General features: G+C 40.2%; 1 protein-coding gene across 1 annotated transcript in view; it reads left to right on the top strand.

The window, feature by feature from the left end:
- Positions 1–25,305, top strand: part of LOC124798124 (leukotriene A-4 hydrolase) — a 131,196-nt gene that overhangs the window by 66,392 nt on the left and 39,499 nt on the right. The window contains exons 8-9 of the mRNA XM_047261382.1: positions 3,973–4,179; positions 12,705–12,849. Coding sequence (XP_047117338.1) covers positions 3,973–4,179; positions 12,705–12,849 — 352 coding nt within the window. The remainder of the gene's footprint in view (positions 1–3,972; positions 4,180–12,704; positions 12,850–25,305) is intronic.

Below are 25,305 nucleotides of genomic sequence, written 5' to 3'. Positions count from 1 at the left end.
ATAGCTCCGTAAGTTTATTCTTGTCTATGTTGTTATATTTTTCATCCAAAATCACCGCAAAAGTGTGTTAGCATCTCATATTGTCACTTTTCCTTTTTAACAGTTTTAAAATTTAATTTTATTCCTCTTTTAATTTGTTATATATTATCACTGTAATACTTAATACACTGTACATATCCACTACGTATTTTACCTGTTGTATTTTTCATTTTATTGCATTTTGCAAATTATAAAATTAATGAATCTGAATAATCTTACAATAGCAATTTATAGTGCGCCTATAACACAAACATGTTTTGTGATAACTGTACCTCACTTTGTTTAGAGCATTGTTAATAGGATGATTCTGCTGGCTCCGTGGTGTAGTTTACACCATATTTTAAATATGGTGGTGTCACTATGGCTTCATTATATGAGGAAATGTTGTGAAACAGGCATTGATTCTCATAATTTAAGCACATGTTGTCATATCTAATCATTATGGCATATTTTATTGCTTTAAGATATAAACTGTGCGCTAGTTGTATTTGATTTCCCATGTTTTGCTCAGATCTGAAGATGGTCATTGCTGACCAAAGCCAGTAGACAAGGAGCATTAGTTTTGTGATCATTGCCAGAAATAAAAGAAACTTATCCTAAGTGGTTTATGTCGTGCTGTTGTCTACCATATTCATCATGTATTGCTAATCACAAATCTTGATATTTTAATACCATGGTAACATCTGTCGAGCCAATGCAGCTCTAAAATGCATTTAATCTTCAGATGTTTGTAACTGAACACCTTGCAGAAGCCTCTTCGGGGACCTAGGGGCTCAAAAAGCTATGTGCCAGTATAAAGGGTGAACCAGAAGAGGTGGTACTATGGACCAAAACAAGAAAAATATGTCTATTAAACAAGGGCTCTAAAATGCATATCTTAAGAGCTATGGGCACTTGTTCAGTAGAAGAGATCTACATCTACAGCTATACTCTGCAAACCACTTTAACATGCATGGCAGAGGGTACATTCCATTGTACCAGTTATTAATGGAAAGCTCTGAGATATTTAGTGAGCCATGGGACATATATCAGAAAGACAGATTAGAGGCTATAGGAGAGGGAGTGTTCATTGCAGTGGACAAAAATATTGTCACTGTTGAGGATGAAGCTGAATGTGACAGTGAAACTATCTGGTTACGTATAACAGGTCTAGATGAAACTGAGTTAATTGTTGGATGCTTTCACCAGCCACCCAATTCTGCTATGACAGCTCTAGAGTCATTCAAAGAATGTCTATGATCAGTACTGCGTATCCAGATCATCCATTACTAGTTGGAAGCAACTTTAATCTACCAAGTATAGACTGGGATGTCTATGGATTCAATGGAGAGGGTAGGACAGACAGTCATACGAAGTCCTTTTGAACACATTTTTTGAAAACATTCTTAAGGAGCTAGTTCTACAGTCCACATGCAGTGGAAATATCTTAGACCTTGTAGCTACAAATAGACTGGACCCCATTGACAACATCAGTATGGAAACAGGGATTAGCGATCATGATGTCGTGATTGCAACTTTGATTACAAAGGTTAATAAACCAGTTAAGAAGGCTAGGAGAGTGTTTCTGCTAGAAAGAGCAGATAAACAGTTGTTAACATCTCACTTAAACAGTGAAATGACATCACGTAGTTCCAGTAAGATGGACATAGAGGAATTATGGGCACAGTTTAAGCAGATTGTAAATCATGGTCTGCAGAATTATGTGCGTAGTAAATGGATTAAGGACAGAAAATACCCACCATGGTTTAATATCAAGATTCAGAAACTGATGAGGAAGCAGAGGCAGTTGCACTCTCGGTTCAAAACAGAACACACAATTGATGACAAGCAAAGGTTTGTAGAAATTCACACATCTGTGAAAATATCTATGCTCAAAGTATACAAGCACTAGCATGTGAGTGGCTTGAAGACTTCTTAAGAAAGGGAGGCCAGTATTTTGTCCTCAACAGCGAGAGTTCATCAGAGAAAAGGGTATTGTCTGGAGTGCTCCAGGGAAATATAATAGAACCACTGTTGTTCTGTATATACATAAATGATCTGGCAGACAGGGTGGGCAGCAATCTGCTGTTGTTTGCTGATTTTCCTGTGGTGTATGGTAAGGTGTCGAAGTTGAGTGACTTCAGAAGAATACAAGATGACTTAGAAAAATTTCTAGTTGGTGTGATGAATGGCAGATAGCTCTAAATGTAGAGAAATGTAAGTTAATGCAGATGAGTAGGAAAAACAAACCTGTAATGTTCAGATGCAGCATTAGTAGTGTCCTGCTTGACACAGTTATGTCATTTAGATATCTGAGCATAACATTGCAAAGTGATATGAAATAGAATGAGCATGTGAGGATAGTGATAGGAATGCTGAATGGTCATCATCAGTTTATTGGGAGAATTCTAGGGAAATAGGGTTCATCTGGACTGCATATAAGATGCTGGTGTGACCTATTCGTGACTACTGCTTGATTGTTTTGGATCTGTACCAGATCAGATTAAAGGAACACATCGAAACAATTCAGACACAGGCATTTGGTACTGATAGGTTCGACTAACATGCAACGTTAGGCTTTCTTCCTGTTCCATTCACGTAAGTAGCTTGGGAAGAATTATTGTTTGAATGCATCTGTGCTTGCAACGAGCATATCCTCACCATCCTTATGTGAGCAGTATGTTGGGGATTGTAGTATATTCCTAGAATCATCAGATGTGTTTCACATTAGCAGAGGTGAACAAGTGACATCATTCTTAAGGTTCTAGGGTTAAGAACTGAGTTTAAAAATCCAGTGCAAAAGTCTAGAAGGGGAGCTGATACACATCAGATAGGAAACTGAAAATCCATAGTTATTCAGAAACCAATCAAAAGAATATCTCATTAGCCAGTCCTAGAACTTAAAAGTATTTTTGGACTCAGGGATAAATTTCTCATGATTCAAATGTTTCTGTTAAGCAGATCTTCACTTTGGCAGTATACAGACATCTGCTAGTGGTCTGTGTAAAGTAACATACATGGTTTGTGTGAAGTATTGGATAAAAGCAGCAGAGGAGCAGTATAAGAGGAGGAGCACTGTGTTTGTCTCTGCGTTTTTTTTAAGGAAAAGAAGTAGCTGTTCTTTTCTCTGAGTGTACATAGACACACATGCAATAATGTAGAAATAGTTTCTGTAGTAATTTGTTGTTGGTGTATTTTGCAAAAGTAGCCAGCAGTGGTTGCTTCATCCTATTAATGACTCATTGCATTTTCCTGAAGGCTTTCCTTTATGATGGGATTTGTGGAACATGATGTGTGAATGAATATATCAATTAGTGAACTGTTTTCCTTGGCCCGTGCGAGGAATGACAGATGAAATGACACTATAAGCAAACAATTCAAGGTTGGGAATATTTAATATCTGAATTCTACTAACAGCTATGCTTAATTATATATTGGCTGATATCATGATTTTAATACACATTTCTTTGCTGTGAAAGATTTTGGTACATTGTGTAATCTATTATGATTGTGGGTGCGAGAATGGTACTCTTTATGTGGATTTCAGTATTTCATATTCTGTTGTATGTATGTTTTCTACATTTTTTGTTATGTGTCTCAGAAGGGCGACCTTCACAGGAACTGAACATAGCATCAAAGATTTGTCAAAATTATTAACAACAGACAAGCAAGATTTACGTGGAGATCCTTATGAAACCTGTCAATTTAATTAAAAACCCAGGGCAGGATGAAATGTAATGGATTCTATAAATCACTCTTTGCAATCAATGTCTTTAATGTTTTAATGTTGATAGGGTTTGCTTGGTGTTTTCCATATTTCTTGTGGCTTTCTTCAGTGTCTCTTGCACCTTTTCCCTAACAAAATTGAGAGCTTGCCTAACGTTATTATGAAATATGTGTAAGTTATATGTTTGGGCACTGAGATTTCTTATGTGTTACTTTGTTTGTTCCCAGGCAGGAGATCGATCACTAGCTGATGTTGTAGCACATGAAATTAGTCATAGCTGGACAGGAAATCTTGTCACAAACAAAAATTTTGAACATTTTTGGTTAAATGAAGGATTTACTATGTTTGTTGAGCGCAAAATACTTGCACGTTTGATTCATCCAGACCAACGGAAGTTTTCTGCTTTCTGTGGACTTAAAGATCTCAGAGATGCGGTAAGTCTGGATATGTACTCACCATTTCTACAAGTTTTATAAAATTTCCTGTCATATTTTATTTTTAATGTATGATGAAGTAATAATGCACTTATTGTTGAAAGTCACAATTTAAATTTTTAATTCGGGTTAGGATATTATGAGTAATAGTGGTCATAGCATGCAAATGCTGTAGGAGTGTGGTTCTGGAATCACTTATTTTAGAATATTTAGCATCTTGTAGATGACTGATTTATTTTGCACAGATGTATTTTTTAGCTTTTCTATTTTGTTTACCTGTTATAGACAGCATGTTCTTGTGAAGTTTCCAGTCTGTCCAAGTGTAATTTCAGATTTGCGCAAAAATGTTACAAGTGATTGTGGCCAACATGCCAAAGTAGTATCATTGCCTCAGCACAAGTTTTGTGCTGCTGCTTTGCATGAGACCCATTGATATAAGAAGCATCAATCCTATTAAATATGTTATATATCTTCTGTGAAATGGAGAAGCTGGATGTCATCATTTCTCTCATTGAACATACTAGCAGATCCAGGAGAAGAAAGAGGCAGGATATTGAATAGTGACAGGAGATGTCAGGAGTGGGGGTTTGCAGAGGCAACTTATAGGTCAAGTACAAGATCAGTAAGGGCTGAGGAGTGATCAGTTTGGAGTTTAAGAATGGGGTTGTGGGAAGATAGGTTACAGGGTATTCAGTGACTATGGTTTTTTGTGAAATTATTTTACTGGACTTTACGTTTTTAATGTCTCCCGGTGACCAATTCACGTAGATTCAGGGACTCTGAAATAGTGCTGGGCAAACGATACTTGTGTTCAAATGAGCTTGAGATTTCCAGATACGTCACGGAGCTCAGTAGTCTTGAGTACTGCTCAAACAATCAGTGAAATTAGACTCGTGCATTTCTAGAGTAATTGATTGTGAGAAACTAAAAAAACTATCTCAAGAACAAGTTACAGCTATGCTGGAAATTTGACAGTTTAGTGAAACACAGGTGGAAATGGTAATAAATCCTCCCTACCACACAATCTAATGTTCTATCTGAACCAATTTACAATAAGGGTCCTCATACAGTATTTATGGGTGCTGTAAGTAATCATATGTGGTGATTTTTTATGGCAAGCTATCAGTCAAAGGCAAAAGTATAGTCCTTCAAAAATATTACTTGAATGTGAACACAATACAGTGTGTTGTTTGAGTATTAGAGATTGTAATAATTTACCAAATGAGTTGCAGATAAGTATTTCACATATTAGAATAATGAGTAAAAAAAGAAACCGGTGTTTAATGAGCTTTAAAACAAGATGATAGCATTCAGATGAAACAATTAATTGGAAATTAAATTCCTAATAAACAAAATACATCATATTACATAGACAATAACTTCGATCTGAGAATAAATAACAGTGGCAAGACCCTTGTGGATATAATATCAACAAGCATCAGTACATTGCAAAACAAGCTAAACCTTGAATTAGGTTGAATCATGATTGTGATTATTTATTTATTTATTAGTGGCATTGTTTACATATGACCTACACAATATGAGATACTGTAGTAAGTGCTTCACAGTTATTTTTATTATTAGAATCCATAATATATTAACAATGCTATGACACATCTTGGAAATAATACCAACAGAAGTTGCTAGATTTTGTAAGCTGATAAGTCAACTGCTCAAACTGCTTGAGTTTTGCTCAAGTACAGCACTGCTCTTAAATTTGGTCTACTCCTCTTCCTCTTCACAGTGTTACCGCTTTTTTCCCATTTATCTCATGTTCCCTAACCATATATCTCAATACTAACATCATTTGTGTTAATGTGCAATTGCCATAGCCGTATAACAGTCCCACAAACTTTTACTTTACACTTGCTTAACCTGTGGTATTGGTCCTAAAAGTCTTAAGACTTCCCACCTCTGGCACCAATCTATCTTCCACATACATTGCTTCTACGAACCACCACTGCCAAACAGCAGGTGTCGCTATTCAAAATCCTCCGTCTTTCTTTTCTTAAATCTGTTAGCACACTGAATAATTTTCTAGAAAACAGCTGCAAACTTGAATGAAACACATCACACAACCTGGGGAAGGTGTCCACCCTATTGCTCGAATACTTGCAAACATAGTCCTCTCATCTGCTTCCACAACAGTCATCCAAAACAGTAGCCCCAACAACCCTCCCAAGCCCCACCCCTTGTAGTGAGGAAACATATTCTGGCTCTTCTGTTTAACATCCCAGTCGCAGCATTCCCATTCAAGCCCAACCACAGCCATAAACAATCTCCAGTACCCCACAATTCTGGCTTCCATACAGTCCCAAATTGTCACCCAGTCCCTTTCTGATCTGCAGTCATCCATTCTTTTAGTCTAGTTGCTATGGTATGGGCACCTACATAACTAACTTGTCTTTGCCTATTAAAAAATGGAGAGTCCAGGATGGAAAACTACAGTATGAGAAGTATAGATTGCTGCTCTCAACGTAGAGGAGGTAAGTCGTAGACAGGCACAATGAAGGAGACTGCTAAACATTTAAGCTTTCTCCGAAATAGGAAAAACACACAGTTACCACGCACATGGCCACTTACTCTGTGAATTAGAGCTCGATTGCGACTGCATCTGGTGTGAGTAGCAATCTGGTGGAATGGGTGGTGGGGTTAAGGAGGATGCATGGGGCAGGGAAGGGGAGGGATAGTGGGATATTGGTGGGGGATGATGCTGCGCTGCCAGTGGGAGCATACAGGAGCGTGGTGAGAACGGGATAGGGCTGCTAGGTGCAGTGTTGGGAGACTTTGCTGGGTGAGAAGGGGAGAGGGGGGGGGGGGGCACAAGGGAAGAGGAGAGAACTGGGGAAGGGGAAAAGACTGGTAGGAGAGTTGGTGGGATAGAAGGTGTTTGTAGTGCTGTTGTGGGAGTGAGGAAAGGGATGGTAGGTGGCGGACAGGGGCTCGTGAAGACTTAAGTTTTTGGGTTATCTTTAACTGAAAAATGTAAACAATTATTAAATCTCATAGACTAATTCATTAAGCACAATAATTTTTTCAAAATTTTAAAAGATTAAGTGCATGACTAGATTAAAGTATTTTCAAAAGGTGGAGATAATGACGCATCAAAGCATAGTAGAGATATACGGAAACAGGATTTCAAGAGCGTAGGTTCAGCCACTTTTTCAATTTCTCTTCCATGTAATTAATGGAATGTGAAAATCTTGTAGACGTTGGTACACCTCTCTTAGGCTCAGCTATTTGAGCCTCCTTGAAGCCCATGAGAGCTGTATTCTGTAGAAAGCCATGACCCCAAACTTGTCCTATATGGAGATAACTGGAATTTCAACGTACAGCCTTAAGACCACTGTAGTTGCTGTTGTGATCTTTGATGCAGTTCTTCGTCCTAATCTATCCTGTGCAAACATCTTCATCTCTGAATATCTACTGCAACTTACATCCATTTGAAGCTCCTTGCCATATTCATCCCATCATAATTCTCTAATATTTTTACCCCCTGCAGTCCGCACCATTGCCAGACTGGTGATTGCCTGATGCCTAAAGATGTATCCTATCAGCTGATCCCTGCTTTTAGTCAAGATGTGCCATAAATTTCTTTTTTCCCCAGTGCATTTCAATATCTCCTCAGAAGTTATTTGATGTACCCATTTAATCACCAGCATTCTCCTGCACCACCACATTTTAAAAGCTTCTATTCTCTTCTTATCTGAACTACTTATTGTCCTTATTTCACTTCTATGCAAGGCTACATTCCTGACAAATACCTTCAGGAAAGACTTCCATACACTTAAATTTCTTTTTCAGAAATGCTTTTCTTGCTGTAGCCAGCCCGTATTTTATATTCTCTTTACTTTGGCCATCATCAGTTATTTTGTTGTCCAAATAGTGAAACTCATCAACTAATAGTAGTGTCTCATTTCCGAATACAATTCCTGCAATTTTGGCTGATTTAATTTGACTGTGTACCATTACCTCTGTTTTATTTTTGTCAGTGTTCATTTTATTGAAGTAACCTTGACCAAGTGGTGTATCAAGGCTGTGATTAATATGCATGTGTTGCAATAAGAACAGAAATGTCCATCTGTGATGATGAAGTGCAAGTGCCCGCTGTGACGAAGTCCACAATTGTTCGTAGTGGTGATGAGCTGTTAGATGCTAGGGATGTGTAGTAATACAGTCCAGTGAGGCCACGACCCATAGCCAGCCAAGGAGCAGGTGCAGTGGAGTGGGGGCTTCCGGAATGACTGACAAGAGTCCAGTGGGTGTGATCCGGGTGAAGGCATGAGATCGCACTGTCTCATGGATAGTCGAAGGAGCAGGCATTGTGATTCACAATGCATGCTCAAGGGCAGCTGGCAGTTGGTCTGGAGCCCGGTGCCAAACTGGCCGTCGAGGGGCTGAGCAACGACGTAAGTACCCATCAGTGAACGAATACAGGGACAGTGTCATGTGGACGCATGACCACACAGACACAAGTGGGTACTGGCAACTGCAACACTGTTTACTGTGTGACCTGAACAACACATATCAGCGGGACTTGCATCCTTAGATACTTTTATGACTTTCCATTTATTTATTCTTATTCTAAATGGGCAAACTGCAGATAGGACTTATGCCACATTTTAGATAGTCAAGTGCGACTTCCAATTGTCAAGTCTCAAGTTCACACTGCTAGCTCTCTTAACATTCAGTTTGATGAATGGCAGATGAATTCAACACCTCAGTTAATCGTACCAATCTCTTCAAATGTATATCAAGCATGATTGATTTTAGGACAGAGAATCCAGTATAGATTCATTTTGCTTCATTTTCTGATTGTATCATGAGTGGTATTAAATTCCTCTGGAAACTGGTCACAAACTTTATCCGTTTGTTGTGCTATAAAATGCTAGTGAATGACGTGCTGAAGATAGTGCAATACACCATTGGTCATATTCATTGTGGTGTTTCCATTCTTCTGGCAACCATTGGGAACAAACTTCGGGAGTTGATTCCTAGACGAACATGAACAAAAAACATTCATATCAACATATGTCCAGAAATTGATGGTGTATCTCCAATAAAGCATTTAGTATTGTAACGTTACATTATATGGTATTAATTTCTTCCACGTTACAAAAGATGTTGAATGTGGCCATCATAGGCTGCAAAGCACACATTCACAAATCACATTGTTAATTGCTTCATTCTTTTCCTGAGAACTTTCTGTAGCCCAAATATGTTATTGTGTAACTTTGTGACGCCATCTTTACCAGAGACTGTTACATCAGTGAAGAGTACTGTCAACAGTTGTCCCTTAATGACAATGACCTGTTGCAACAGTGATAATGATCTGTTGCAACAACCAGCAACAAAACCTACCCCATGGAGGAAAATCCATTGCCGATAATCACTAATGTAGTGCAAGTCACAGGGATAATATCAGTTTTCATCTTTGATTCACTCCATTCTGGCAGGCCATGTGCTAAGGTCCTGGGGTTAGTCTCAATATTGTGTAGAACTTATTGTTCCAGAGCTGTTCATCTCTCTGAAAAGATTTATGTTCACACAAGTTGATGCAAAGTTTTTGTAATTTGGGTGGTGATTCCTACCAAGGTAAGGCTTCTAAATCTGTGTAACCTCTCCAGCCATTTCCAAATGCTTGACTGTAGGCAGAAAACCACTTGTTGCTCTTTCTTCCACTGAAAATAACTGTTCAAAAAGGTGCCCCCACTTTTTTTGATTTCGTGGCAGATTTTTTGAGAAATAACCACATAAAATATTACATTTATTGTCCAATATTAAATTGTCCAATTCACGTTTATTGTCCGCTTTATTATCCATTAATGAAGTCCAAGACTTCCGTATAAGGTGAATAGAATTTGACATTGATTCTTTGTATGAGGACTACCATCTGGGCGTTTACAAAACCAATTCACAAAAAAAGTTTTTGGCACAAAAAGTTTTATTCTTTCTCAAAATATTCACCTTTAAAATTTATACACACATGCACTCATTCGAGCCTGTCCTTGGAACATATTTTCCATGGTGGTGGTGGTGGTACCTCAAAAATGTGGTTTTGGGACTCACCAATTTCTTGAGGTGAGGAAAAACTCCGTAGATTTTTTAAATGGAAATAATAAAAATGAATTTGTTAGGCAGTAAATTCAGAGAATCTGTGCAGTGAGACATTAATTTAGTGTTTCTCTCTATCGAATTATCAATTGTTGGACATGCTATGTGACAGTTGGCAGTGTTACAACGAGGAATGATGTGTGAGTTTTGGTTGTTTTCCCTTATTTCACTGATGACTCCGCAGTAAACAAATTGTATCCAATTTTCAGCAGTAACACTTCTTAAATCTCCTAAAGCAATGATTCTGACATATCCAGACTAACCAAAGAAATGGGTGGTCATTTTCTCAACAGTGCTTAGCAAATGAATCACTTTGGTCAATTTCAATTCATCTCAGAATGCCCAGTTAACTGTTGCTCAGGTTCCGACTCGTGCAGATATAGTCCCATTTTGTCCCGTGTTTTTATGTCGTATACAGATTTTGCATTTCCTCACTCCAATTTTTGATTGTTTCCTTACACTGATTGACATAAGCTTGCTTTTGAGCTTGGGTCAATTTGTGCAGAATGTAGCAGGGACAGGTCCTTCTCACAGCTAAATGGTCATGTGATGTTGAATGTATTGCAATCTTTGCTTTGCCGGAGATGCCTCTGTCTCACAGTAAGTCCCGTAACAATCCTCTTCTCATGTTATACATGAAAACATCTGTTTGTCGGTTGAACTTTCTTGTGTGACAAACAAACATTAGATTCAAATTGCTAATAACAACAGGACTAATACTGCATAAGCAGTAATTGAGCCAGCAATGGTTAGGATGTGCCTGTACCAGTTTGTTGTGCAGTATTTGTATTGCCTGTGACGACATTGGGCCAATGTAGCCACTTGCACACAATTGTTGTTAATAAACTCTGTGTAAAGTTGTAAAGTGATGTAGTGTGGAAATGCGCCTAATTAGGGCACTGTTTGGGGTGTCATTGTGAAGAGCTGCAGAGTACAATGAGGCGCCAAAGAGGGGCAGTAAAAATATTCACTGGAATACAGGTGAAAATAGGTATTAAATTAAAAATTGTAAAATAATTAATTGTGTTGTCCCTTATGACCATAAATATGCTTGCAGTTATAGGAAACCCAAGTCAAAGGAAAACTTGCGTCAAAAGGAATCTGAAGGGCCTAAGAATTGCAGTGTCAAGTGAGTGTGACAGCTATGGCAAAAAAAGAAAATAAAAATATGGCACAGAGCAATTACATTGCTGGCCCATCAGGCATAAGGAGGCTGTGGACAATCCAAAAGTCTACAGATTATGTACAAACAATCATTAGAAAGCAAAAAAAAAAAAAAAAAAAAAAAAAAAAAAAATCATGGTATTATAGTTGTAGATGGCAACATGACAGCACCAGACAGGTGTGCATTGCAACCACCTAATATTGTCCTGTCATCGGCTGACACATCATGCATCGACATCGATGGAGGGTTCTATGGTAGACTGTGATGTTATTGAGCAACCCCGCAGAGATACATAGATAGATAATCATTGAAGAGTGGCACGTAGTCACATCGGCGAGGCCATGATGATTCCTGCCCCTACACCACTCAGCAAATCAAAATCAATATGACCTTCACTAGACACTTACTTCGATGCAGTGTGAAGTGTACATGGGTTACTTAGTGACTACAAACCCTTGCTACATGCGATAAACTTGGGATTTATCTGTTTTGTAACCTTAATATTACTCTGTGTAAGCACTATGTTCAAGAGCTTGATAATTAAATTACATGTTAATACTAAACACTTGACTAATGACCTCAGTAGTTGAATCCAATAGTGCTCAGAGCCATTTGAACTAAACACTTGTTATGATTTTATCCTGTCATTTCCAAGAAAAATCTACAGTGTGGACCCAAACTGCACACACACACACACACACACACACACACACACACACACACTTACTTTTTTAATAACCAGTTTTGGTTGGACTTCTTGAAATTCATTGGTTATGGTGGCACCACGATGACAAAATTATGCAAACCAATAAAAAAAACTTTCTTTCCTGAACGTAATTTATTACAAAAAGTTGAACAAAAGGAATGGAGGATTGTTGTCATGTTAGGCCTGTACAAAAATTGTAAAACATCATCCAGTGAAAGTATAAACAAAAAACTGAATTTTTCGTAAAACTGTTTCTTTAAACATTTGCTGTGAACAAACTACTTGGCTAATTTCCAAGCGGCCATTTTTAATAACAACAAATCACAAATTTTAAAACAATAATGATGTCTTCTCAGTAGCACCATCTAGTGGTTGTTTGTAAAAACTTAAAATGTGGCACTCATATTTAAGCAACAGTGTTGTCTGCTATTTTTTTTAATGGTTTATCCTTCTATCTCTGCTGGCAGCACTTGCTATTATGTGTATTTATACAGCTACCTTGTCTGTTTAAAATTTTTAATACCATTCATTAACCAACAGATAAATACCCGAGGCCAGAACGACCCGATGACTTGTCTCGTGCCAGATTTAAGATCTGTGAGCCCTGATGACTCATTCTCAGTTGTTCCTTATGAGAAAGGTCATACATTTTTATACTACTTGGAGGAACTAGCTGGTGGCCCTGGTGAGTTGAAGTATAAATCAGTTGACTGTACAGTAATGTTTCTGAATTTTTTGGACATTAAATATTGCAAGTATTGTGAAGGCACCTGTTATGTATTATTCAGCACAACAAAAATGCTAATTTAAGTTAATCACAAACACACATTTGAGAAATAATTATTTGTGGATTAGCATTCCATATCATTCCTGGCTTTGGCAAAAATGTAACTATTTCAGATGAAGGAAAAAACTTACCCATTGGCGTGAAATAAGTTTCATTTGTTATCTTAGGTAAATAGTGTCTGCAGTGTTGACAACTTACAGATGGGGAAGGGGAGCATTTGTACCATATATGATAAAAAGAATAAAATAAAAATACAAGTGCCAGATTTTCATTCCACCTTATTTGTGCAACATCCCAAGGTATACTTGTTTCAGAGTAATAAAGTGATTGACAGGAAATTGTTTATAGGACAGCAACAATTACAACAACAAACCAGGGAATGAGCTTGGTTGCACATTCTGTTCCGTTCACCTTAGTCATTTTACTGCTACCTCAGATCCTGGCTACCATACACAGTTCTGGATGAGAGTTACTGATATGACCTGACGAAACTACAGTCTTCTGGCCGTAACTGTAGATTCTTCAATTGCTGTGGGAGATGGCTCATCAGAATTACAACATATGAAATATTAGAGCTAATTAGCTTATTACATGAAGGATAAAATGATTTATTTAACTTGATAAGATCTTTTGCCACAGGTGTGTTTGATAATTTACTACTGTTATGGATTATTAAAGCATCACTTGATTCATACAATTACAACTATTCTCTTGAAGTAAAACATTCAACATTCACAAAAGTCATTTACATCTGGGACTTGAATAATGCTTCAGTCGTACTCCATGATGCTGACTGCTTCAGCTGTCATCAACAGGGGTAGACTGCATCCAAGTTCTGCCTATAGTGACCTCCACAAGAGAATGCTGCTGTGGTGAGAGAGGAGGTGTGTCTTCGTTAGCCTCTCCCATTTGTCATTGGAGATTGCAGGGAGACATTGTTAATGTCTGTGGTGTTGATGCACATTGCCAGCAGTGGTGTGGCACATCTTTGGATGATACCACATTTCTTCCTTCAAAACCTCTGCATTGTCATCTTGTAGGGCGTTCACATGTGATGACTGCAGGTGGGGGACTTAAGGCAGGCACAGATGAGGAGACAAGGAGGGTAACTGCAGTCAGTGGCACCTCTCTGCTTGCACCCCAGTATCTACTGCATGGGCGACTGGAAACACTGGCCGAAAGACATGTCGCAGGGTGCTTGCCTGCATCTGGAGATACAGATGCTGTCTTTGGCTTGACAGCAAGTGGATCTTCTGGAGTGGTGTGAAGACCTTCTGGAAGTGGCTTGTCCACAGACATCGGTTTGGTTAGCTGGGGGGCTGCCATTGCTAGTGATGTCATCGGCAGGACTGTGTTGGCAACGAGGCATCGATCTCCTTGGGCACCGCAGTGGAAGGTACTGTTGGATGGATGCGTGAAACAGCAGATGAGGACCTCAGCGATGTGCTGAGTGCATGGACAACTATTCTGCGGCAGAAGCGCTGACATATTTGTATAAGTGGTGCAGCTGGTTTTAGTGGCATGACAGTAGCCCACCAAAACTGTGGATGACATAAGATGAGCTGTTTCTTTCCACAGACTTTGTAAAAGACTTCATCTTGCGACTGAAACTTTGTCCGACTTTGTGCAATGATTTGTTTCCGTGGTGGCCACAGATGCAACAGGGTATGGTGCCTTTGACCATGTAACAATTCTTCTGTGACTTTTGAACATTCGAATGAACCGTTGAGCTCCATTTGACTGTGGGTGAAAAGATGCTGTGCTCTTATGGTATATACCATTGGTGGCACAAAACTGTTAGAAATCAGCTGATGTGAATTGTGGTCTATTGTCAGATACAAAGACCTTAGGAAGACCCCCAAGACAAAAAATAGAATACAAAGCCAATACCGTAATCACAGTAGTGATGGATGTCATGGGACAACAAAAAGAAACTTACTGTAAGCATCTACCACTAACAACACTCATGTGTTCCAGCATGGACCCGTGAAGTCTATATGAATGCGTTGCCACAGTTCAAAAGGATGTGGCCATTCAAAAATCGTTAGAGCGGAGCTGACAGATTTTCTGCACAAACTTTGCAACAAAAGGTCATGTTCATTCTGGCCAACCATTCCCTGCCAAGTGTAATGATAGTGGGCGTGTTGCTTTACGTGAACTGTGCCCCAATGACCCTGATGCAATGAAGACAAGACTTCCCGCTGTAGGAACTGAGGAATCACAACATGTGCATCATCGTTCTCTGTGTGCAACAGCAGAACACGTGATCATGCAGAAAGTGCATGACAATGCGAAAACTAGTGCTGTGCTACTGGGTGGGAAATTCTTTCAAACTGTGTGGCCACCCACAGCCCTCATATTACAAAAACCCTGAAAAGCTGTCAGAAGTTGCTGCGGCAGCACACTGAAAATTGAGAGAAAATTTTTGAAGACATTCAAAATCCAATCGATTTGAAAACATGATTCCTTATATCAGTCAAATAATGTGTTGGGATGGGCTTGCAACTGAGACAACATGTCATTGTTCAAATGTAGGACAATGGGCTTGTACAACAACTCATACCAATAATCAGACAATATCAGAGCCCAAGGTTGCAATTTTTGCACTGCCCGATGTGGGACAGGATGGCAGCATTGAACAAGGCTGTAATAGTCCAGTGATCTGTCAGAAAATACTGGTAGAATTTGATAACATCTTAGATAATGTTGAAAGCCTCTTTTTCAAGCTGACTGTAGTTACATTGTGCTTTGTTAAGAGCTTTCAAGGCAAAAGCAATAGGTCTCTCAGAAGAACCAATCCTATAGGAGAGCACAGCCCTGATCCTATAAGAAGATGCAGCCACAGCTAACACAGCAGCAAACAGCTGTGTCAAAATCAGTCAAACATCAATGACTTAACAAGGCATCATTCAGTTGCTGAAATTCGTACTGGTGTTCTTTGGACCACAAAAAGAAATGTTTTTCCTGCGTATTTGGTTACGCAGAGCAGCAATTTGTGGGGCATTTGGAATAAATTTGATATAATAGGTAGGCTTCCCCATGACTGATTGGAACTCCCTAGTGTTACGGGATGCCAGAAGATCTCTAATTACAGTCAAATGCAAAGTAGTAGGATATGTACCCTGTGCATTTATTACGTAATACATAAGTGGGTTCCATTTTTCCTGGAAGAGGACACTGTGTTGCATTTAAGCATCAGAAAGGACTTGAAACAGGCTGTCTAAATTTGCAAAATGTTCAGCACGTGCGTGACCTGCGATGATAATATTGTCTAAATAGTTTGCGAAAGAATGAATGATTGGTGTTAACTGCAGTAGCCACCAGAAAGATCGCAGGAGGCGCACATCGGCACGGCGCGTCATGGACAGTAGTTGCCGCAAGTAAAGTCCCGCAACCAGAGGGCATTTGAGAATTCGGCTGCATCCTCTGCCGGCGGAACAACAACTCAGGCAGCACAGGCCGTGCCCAGCCAATTTACATCGGGCATGCTAGCAGACAGTTCCCGGTCGACACTAGTTGAAGTGCGGTGGAAACGTGAATCGTGTTACTACACAATTGGCGATGAGTAGGGTCGTTCTTTTGCGTGTTGCGTCGTTGTTCCGGTTTCACAGCATGGAGGGTTTAGTGCGGGTTTTGGTTGAGCAGCAGATGAAGCTCATGGCAACCATGAAACAAGTGCCTCCGGCATTGCTCTCCACGCAGTCTGCTCCAGCACCGTTCCCTCCTCCCTTTCCCCCGTATGACGAGACGGCGGAGGATTGGGACACATATGAACATCACCTTCGGCAGCATTTCCAGGCATTCCATGTTGCCGATGCAGAGATGTGTTGTGCTCTTTTCTTGTCTTGGATATCTCCCTTGCTGTATCAAGTTTTGCGACAGCTAGCGCCGTTGCTGGAACCCTCGTCCTTGTCTTTTGACGCATTGTGTTCATTGCTGTTTTCATTTTATCGCCGCCGCACGCATGTTGTGGCGGCTAGGGTCGAGTTCTATCAATGCAAGATACAGCCCCATCAGTCTTACCGGGCATGGGCCGCTACGCTGCACGGTCTTAGTCGCAAGTGTCATTTTGTCACGGAGCAGTCGCGCGAGTCGTATGCCCACGTTATTGTGCGCGACGTCATTGTTCGTTTCGGTCCCTGATAGGGAGGTCCAGCAATGGGCCCTGCAGTTGGAAGACCCTTCCCTCGAGGAAGTCCTGTCCATTGCTCAATCGTATGAAGTCTCTCACGCCACAGGTCAACAGTTGGAAGCGTGGTGCGACGTCGCGGTGGTTCAGGGTGGCGCAGCTGCGTCCACTGCATCCGGGTGAACGACATGTGCGCGGTACAATCCGGCCATTACAGCCACTCCCGCACGGTGCGTAAACAGAGTTACAGCCGCCGGCCCCTGTTATCGTCCTGTGCGTTGTGCTATATACATCATGATCGGTCAGAGTGCCCCCAGTGTTGGGCCGTTTGTCGCAAATGTAATAAAAAGGACACATTGCTAAAGTTTGCCGCTCAGCCTCAAATGAATCGAAGGAAGCAGGTACAGAGGACATGGACGTTGACATTCAGGAAGTTTCATCGGGTCAGGCTCCCGACGCATCGGCACACAAACTCTTTATTGAGGTGTCGGTTTGGTCGCGCTGATTACAACTGCCAGTAGATACGGGCGCAGTGGTCTCCTTGTTGAATGCACAAATTTACTCCAACCTTGGGTCACCCCCATTGGCGCCAGTTTACCAGTGTCTACGTTGTTATGGTAAACAGTTCATTCCCCTACTGGGTCAATTCACTACCGACGTTACTTACATATCACTCACTTGGCCTCTTACTTTTATTGTTGTCAGTGATGTGAGCTCCGCTAACCTTTTTGGATTGGATGCCTGTCAAGCTTTCAGTTTTTCTATCTTAGACACCATACAGTTGGTCTCCAAAGACGTTCCCTATCAATCATTGGAATCTTTGATCTCTGACTTTCAGGATATCTTTGAGGAGGGTCTGGGGCGTGTTTCAGACTTTGAAGCTCACTTAACGTTGAAGGCGTCGGCTCGCCCATGTTTTCTACGCGCGAGGCAGATCCCCTTGGCTCTCTGCCCTCAGGTAAAAGCAGAGCTAGACCGGCTGACAGCCCTTGGGGTTGTTCTTCCCATTTCTTCTAGTGAGTGGGCTTCTCCCCTCATGATTGCCATGAAACCCTTGGGAAAATTACACCTTTGTGGCGATTTCAAGGCCACCATTAATTCGCAATTGGTGGTGGACACCTATCCCTTGCCTCGTTCTGATGAATTGTTCTCCGCCATGGCGGGAGGCCAATATTTTTCGACCAATATTTTTCGAAAATCGATCTTTTGGAGGCTTATAATCAGATACCACTTGATGAGGACTCCAAACGGCTGGCGGTTGTCAACACCCCTTTTGGCCTTTACCAATACCAGCAGTTGGCCTTTGGAATATCCAGTGCCCCGGCGATATTTCAGCGTTATCTTGAGCATGTCACGTCGACAATCCCTCATTGTATTAATTATCTGGACGACATAATTGTTACAGGTCGCAGCACGGAGGACCACCTGCACAACCTTCGAACCCTCTTTCTAAAATTCAGGTCCGTGGGCCTGCGTTGGGCCCGGATCCTAAGTTTGATCGGGAGGAGATTATATGTTTTCATTTGGATGTGGCATCCCGCCAAGCGGTTGATGGCTTCCCAATCACTAGTTCTCGAGTCGCGAGGGAAACGGCAGCTGACCCGGTTCTCCGGCAAGTAGTTCGCCTCATTCAATGGGGTGGTCGTCCCGACCTTCAGGTCGGGCCTCGGACCCTCTTCGTAATTATTTTGTTCTACGAGACCGCCTCTTGGTCTTGGAAGGAGTTCTCCTTTTGGCTACCGATGATACAGCTCCTCGCGTGGTTGTTCCTGCAAGTTTGCGAAAGGAGGTCCTCACGTTACTACATGAGGAGCACTGGGGTGTTTCCCGTACTAAAACCTTGGATCACAGACATGTGTACTGAGCACTTAGTGGCCGCCTCCTCCCAGTGTGCGAGCCAACAGGCATCTCCCAGGTCGGCGTTCTCTTCATGGCCGCCGGCAACCCAGGCATGGGAATGTGTTCACATAGATTTTGTGGGCCCATTTCTCAATGGCTTTTGGCTCATTGTCATTGATGCTTATTCCCGATTCCCATATGTGGCTCACTGCTCCTCAACCACTTCAGAAGTTGCAATCCAGGCACTAGCAAAAATCTCTTCTGTGGAAGGTCTGCCAGTCACCCTGGTATTGGACAATGGACCTCAGTTTATTTCACAGACCTTCCAGGCTTTTTGTAGGCACTTCGGTATTCGGCATGCGAGAATTCGGCCGCGCCCTATGCCGGTGGAACAACAACTCAGGCAGCATGGGCCGTGCCCAGCCAGTTCACATCGGGCATGCTAGCAGACAGTTCCCGGTCTACACTAGGTGAAGTGCGACAGAAACGTGAATCGTGTTACTACATTAACTGTTCTAGGAAGCTTTGAAAAGTTGCAGGAGGTGAAGACTTCCAAACGGTAGTCTTTAATACTGGAACAAACATAAGTGAATGTTTATCGCAATATATTGCTTAGACTGTTCATGCAGTGGTAATTGTACAAATGCCTCTTGCAATTCTATTTCCGAAAAGTATGTACCCTGTCCCAGTCTGTCCATCAATTCCTCTGGACGTAAAAGAGGAAAAGAATCCATTACTTTTCGTGGCTTTACTGGTGCCTTCAAGTCAACACACAAACGTAAACAGCTGAAGGCTTCTTCAGAATGACCAAGGGTGATGCCCATTGGCTTGTAGAAATGGGTTGGATAACACTGATATCTTGCCATCTTCACAATTCCTGAGCAACTTGCACACATAATTCATTGGGGCTGTCATGCACGAAAAAATCTCGGCTGTGGGTTGTCCTTCACAGTTACATGTGCTTTAGTTGTAAACACGTTGTTTTGAATGCACAAATTGAATAAATCAAATAAATCTGATGCAAAAATGTTTGATTGCTTTTAGAATTGAGTGCAGGAAATGATAACACTTTGTCACACCTTGAAAAGTTGCCGGCAAACTCCACATGCCAAGGACTGAAGTAGGCTGCTGTAGCGATGGGCTGACGATTCTGTCATAAGTGTCTTTATTTATCATGGAAACAGAAGCACCAGAGTCCAGCTGTAAGTTAATTTTGTTTTGTTCCACTGTTAAATGAACAAAAAGTTTATTCGACTGTTGGGGTATCACAATGGAAGATTTCCGCAAAGTGGAAGTACTTGGTTTGGCTCGCACTTGAGTGAGTGGGGTGGCCCATACTGTGTACACTTCTTAACAGTGTAGTTGCTGTCGCCATGCACTAGCACATCAGTGGCTATCGCCCTGCCCTTGCTTGCTGCGTAAGCATGATGACTGAATGTGACCTTCACATCGACATTGAAAGCAGTTACCTTTACAACAAGGACAATCTTTCCGATCAGGCCTCAGAGTGTTGTAACACACACTGTGTGCCATGAGACTGAATGTTTTTATGTCTGCTGTTATTATTATTTGTCTGAGCTCTATTCTTAGTTATTTGAATAGTATTCTGTACACAATACTGGTGCACTACGAACAAAAGAAACACATGGAGACTCAAAGTCAACCTCTGTCGAGTCCACAGTTGTCTGAAACTCTGCTATATACAGAACTTCGTTTAAATCAGGGTCAGACCATATTAGAATTGCTGTACGAATGCGTGTATCTGATACATTTTGAGTGATAACATCATGCAACATGACTTCACTGTAGTTAATTCCAAATGAACACTGAAACTTACAATACCTGTTGAGACTGCTCAGTTCTGATATCCACTGACTGACTGAAGAGGATGCTACTCCAGACAAAAGAATTTAAACCATTCAGCTGCTACATGGATTTGACTATAAAAATGATCGTCCAACAATTTCACAAGGTCATCGTACAGGGTGACAATTATTGAATTATATGAAATAAAATCATCAAATCTTCTGGACAGTTTGTGTTAGGATGTTCAAACTGCACAGCTGGCTGTGGGGCATGATGGGATTGGTATGCACATTCATTGTTTGGTTTAGCAATGAAGCCCACTTTCATTTCGATGGTTTCATCAATAAGCAAAATGGGAGCATTTGGAGGACTGAGAATCTGCATTTTGTGTTCGAGAAGTCTCTTCACCCTCAACGGGTGACTATGGTGTGCAATGTCCAGTCACGGAATAATTGATGCGATATTCTGTGATGCCATAGTGACTACCAAATGGTACGTGAAAATTTTGGAAGATGCTTTCATCCTCATTTCCCAAAGTGACCCTGAGTTCGACAAGATGTGTTTCATGCAGGATGGACCTCAACCCCATCGAGGCGGGAGATTGTTTGATGTCCTGGAGGAGCCCTTTGGGGATGCATTCTGACTCTGGAGTACCCAGAGGCCACTGGTATAGGTCTCAATTGGCCACGATATTCTCTGGATCTGAACACATGTGACTCCTTTTTGAGGGGCTGTATTAAAGACAAGGTGTACAGCAATAACTCCAAGACCATTGCTGGGCTGAAAACAGCCATTCAGGAGCTCATCTATCGCATCGATGTTCCGGTGCTTCGGTGGGTCCTGCAGAATTTCACTATTCATCTATGCCACATCATTGCCGATGATGGGAGCCATGTCAAACATGTAATATGTCTGAATATCTGTAGTGACATTTACATGTTGAATAAAGTGTGTACACACTTTAGTGTGTAAATAATTAACATTTTTTTCGTGTAGTTCAATAATTGTCGCCCTGTATTTGACTTCCTCGGGAACAATTTTGGCATATAATTTGACATAGAGGTAATACATGTCAAAAACCATGGTGGATAAAAAGTATGCATTATGCTCTACAGCTGTTATTTTGTAGGTGGCGAAGTTTGCCTCTGATTGTGTCCTATAGTCCGATCATCCTGTTGTACCTCAGGCATGGTGAAATGTAGTAAGACACACACTAATGCAACAGAACAAAAACTGAGCAGCCAGAAAAATGTGTACAACGTGCTCATAGGGCAGGCAGCTGACATGAAAGGTGAACAGAGTAGGAATTGAAAAGGTCTGTAGTTGTATATGTTTTGTATGTTGCTTGTCTTGTGAGGAAGAATAATTATAGGACTGTTCCAGTTATGGTGAACTGTTTTCCTCCTGTGGCATTGTCCAAACAGTTTTGCAAGTTTCTTTTGTGTTATGCTGTAATCATTTCTACAGAAAGACGATCTCCAAGTGTCATTCCTTTCTTCATATCTTGAAAGGCTACATACTGGTGAACGTAATCTTGCAGTACTTCTGGGCAGTGATCATTTTTATTAGTAACTGCTTGTATTTCTGACTCGTCTTTTGAATTACAAAAACATTTAAAGAGATCATTTAGTGTCTGTACGATATTCTCTGTGTTGATAGTTCTTGTGCTGTCTTAGCTGTTGAAATGGCATGTCAGCCTAGCATAAGTTTCTGTTTTGTATCCTTCATAATGTTATTGCTTTAAAGTTGTTTTTATAATTAGGTTTTCATCATTTATTTTCATATCCTGTCTAACATGTATCTGAATAGTTCTGTATGATTCAGAATATTCTGTTGTGTTACCATTATTCACTGCTTCAAATTCTCACCTTCTCTTTGATAGTTCCTGTGTTCCATTTGAAATGTTATTTTGCTTGTTTTTCTTCCTTTCCTTTCTTCATATACCTGCATTATCTTTGTCAGTTTTACTAGGTGCCTTTGTTAAATCATTCTCTATTTCATGAATGTTTGTGGAACGTCCAGTTTCTACAATGATGAATCTATTTCTTAATTTGGTCTAGCATAACCCCCTATTCTTAAATACATTATCTGACTTCCTGCGTGGTGAGTCTGTTTATTTCTAGCTTTTTATTCATTTTCACTCTGCATCTTATGATTCTCTGATCAATTGCAATTTAAAATTGGTTCAAGATTGTCACATCTGGAACAGTTTATTTTATAGAATACCTCATTTTAATTTCACTTGGTTTTTCCAACTCCAGTTCCTGTGTTGTTGTTGATGTTGCTTTTTTTTTAAGTTTTGTAGTGAGATTTTTTTGTCGTTTATCAGTCTCTGTAGCTCTTGAGAGCAGTCTTTTAACTCCTCATCAGCATATGAGTGCATAGACTTGAATTATTCCCATGGAAATTGCTTTGGATATTTTTACAAGAAGTAGCTATTCTGCCTGAGATTTCTTCAAAGCTGTTTTTAATATTCTCATTTCCAACAATGGTTGCACTGAAATTTCCTCCCAGCTCTGTTTCTTTGTCATGTCTGATTTTAAATACTATTTTTATTCACCTTTTTCTATACATTTCTGGAAACCTTAGTATATTCTATTTGTTATCATTTAACTCCTCCACACTCCAGTAATATAGCTTCATATTCTAAAGTTCTGCACTTGTAGTTAAACACAGAACTGTCAAAAGGTGTGGTGTTTCTAAGGTTCATGCTACTGTCTACTTAACAAAACTTTGTGTAGCAACTTGCGTACCCATGGCCATAAGACATCACCAGAGCTTCTTCTGTATGTTACTCCCAATATCCTTTCATCTAGGCCACTATACCAGGAACTTGCACATGGAAGCAGGGTCTCTGACAACCCTATTTCTGGTATGCTTGCCTGTCAGAGCCCAGAGAATTTGTTGAAATATGTTAACAGTGGTAAAACTCAACATTGGAACACCAAACCTTGACAGAATTGCACTCATTGCAGTCCCAGCCTAAGTCTGGATGTAACAGCCTGGGAACAACATAACCAGCTTGCATGCTGTTCACATGCCAAGAAAGATTACAAGTCTCCAGTAACTACTGTTATTTAGGGGGAACTATTTGTGTCCCTGTAATATATTTAATCCAGAAGCTGATATAATTTGACTCATTACATTGTCTACAGTATGGGTTGGTGAGCAACCTGGCCATATTTATTCCTCCTAAAGTAATGCACCAAGATTATTGCCTTATGGTTACTAACATCTGCATGGGGTAAATCTGGATTGGAGATTGTTATCTACCCTGCTTGGTTTCTTTAATCTTCAGTAACATATAATTAATAACTGCTCCTCTCACCCTTTCAATCAGTAGTCATCACATCCGTATTGTACTTTATATTCAATACAAAATCTGCCCCATAGATCCAGTTTGATCGTGCTACAGGTAATACACATGTGAAGTGGCTTCTGGAAATTAATGAACTTAGGTACTGGTCAGTACGTAGAAGTAGTTAAATATCTTACATTTGTGTAACTATTGTGTAGAGCTGAATAAGAATGAATGGACTGAGGATGAGATGCCATATTTTGTGTGTGACAGCAATCTATATCCATTTTTGCTAATTATGTGATTTTGAATAGTTCTGAACTCTGCAATGTTCACCAGTCTTCCTTTATTCCTTATACTGAACATAACTGTAGATGCCAGCTTCCCTTCTGGTGACACTAACCATCTTTATATTTGATCATCCTTTCGGTAATGTCTATTTTCCTCATTTTTCACCAGTTCAAGCACAGTTTCCCTTTTCCTGCACTTTCTAGATTTTTTAAAAATCACACTTTTGTATTATATTGGCATTATGTACTCCCTACTTATCCTTTTAAGAATTACTTGCATTATTTTCCTATTGCTCCACCTATATTCACTTAAGTAAATACCCACTAAAAAGAATGTTTCTTTAAACAGTTGACTGTCCTCTCTCTGAAGTAATAACCATTGTTGGATAATAGACTGTTAGTGTACTAAGTACTTGTAAAATTTTACGGAGATGAAGAGTTTGGCATAGTCATAATCTGATATCTTAACCAGCTTTTTATCCAGTCACTATTGACTGCCAGTCAATTTTTCTTAGTTTCTACATGAAGTTTCTTGCTGATTTCAGTTCTCAAATTACAATTTGTTCTGACCTGTTCCTTTTGTAAGTGTATGCATCAATTTGCAAAATGCATAATGCATGCATTTCTCATGTGAGACTCTTTCTATATGGAAAGTATTAACTCTTTTGACAAGTTAAAACTGTGTTCTGAAGTGGGACTCAAATATATAACTAGGTCTTGCCTTTTGCGGGCAATGTTTTAGCAGACAGAGATTCTGCTACAATTCATGCAATTGGTGTACAGTTTCCACCTGCCTTACAAAACCTCACGTCTCTCTATTATGCTAATTCAGTTTCTTATACCTGGTTCAGAATAAAAAAAGTGATTGTCAACTAGGTTTGGTAAATGGTAATTAGGTTGGTTCAGCATTACCCCTACAAGCAATATGGCTACAATGCAGACAGATGTGCAATCCAGTATTGAACATGTTCACACTTTTTCAATTAAAATGC

This window comes from Schistocerca piceifrons, chromosome 5, assembly GCF_021461385.2.
Source record: "Schistocerca piceifrons isolate TAMUIC-IGC-003096 chromosome 5, iqSchPice1.1, whole genome shotgun sequence".
NCBI classification, from domain to species: Eukaryota; Metazoa; Arthropoda; class Insecta; order Orthoptera; family Acrididae; genus Schistocerca; species Schistocerca piceifrons.
This window is presented reverse-complemented; position numbering and strand designations above follow the sequence as displayed.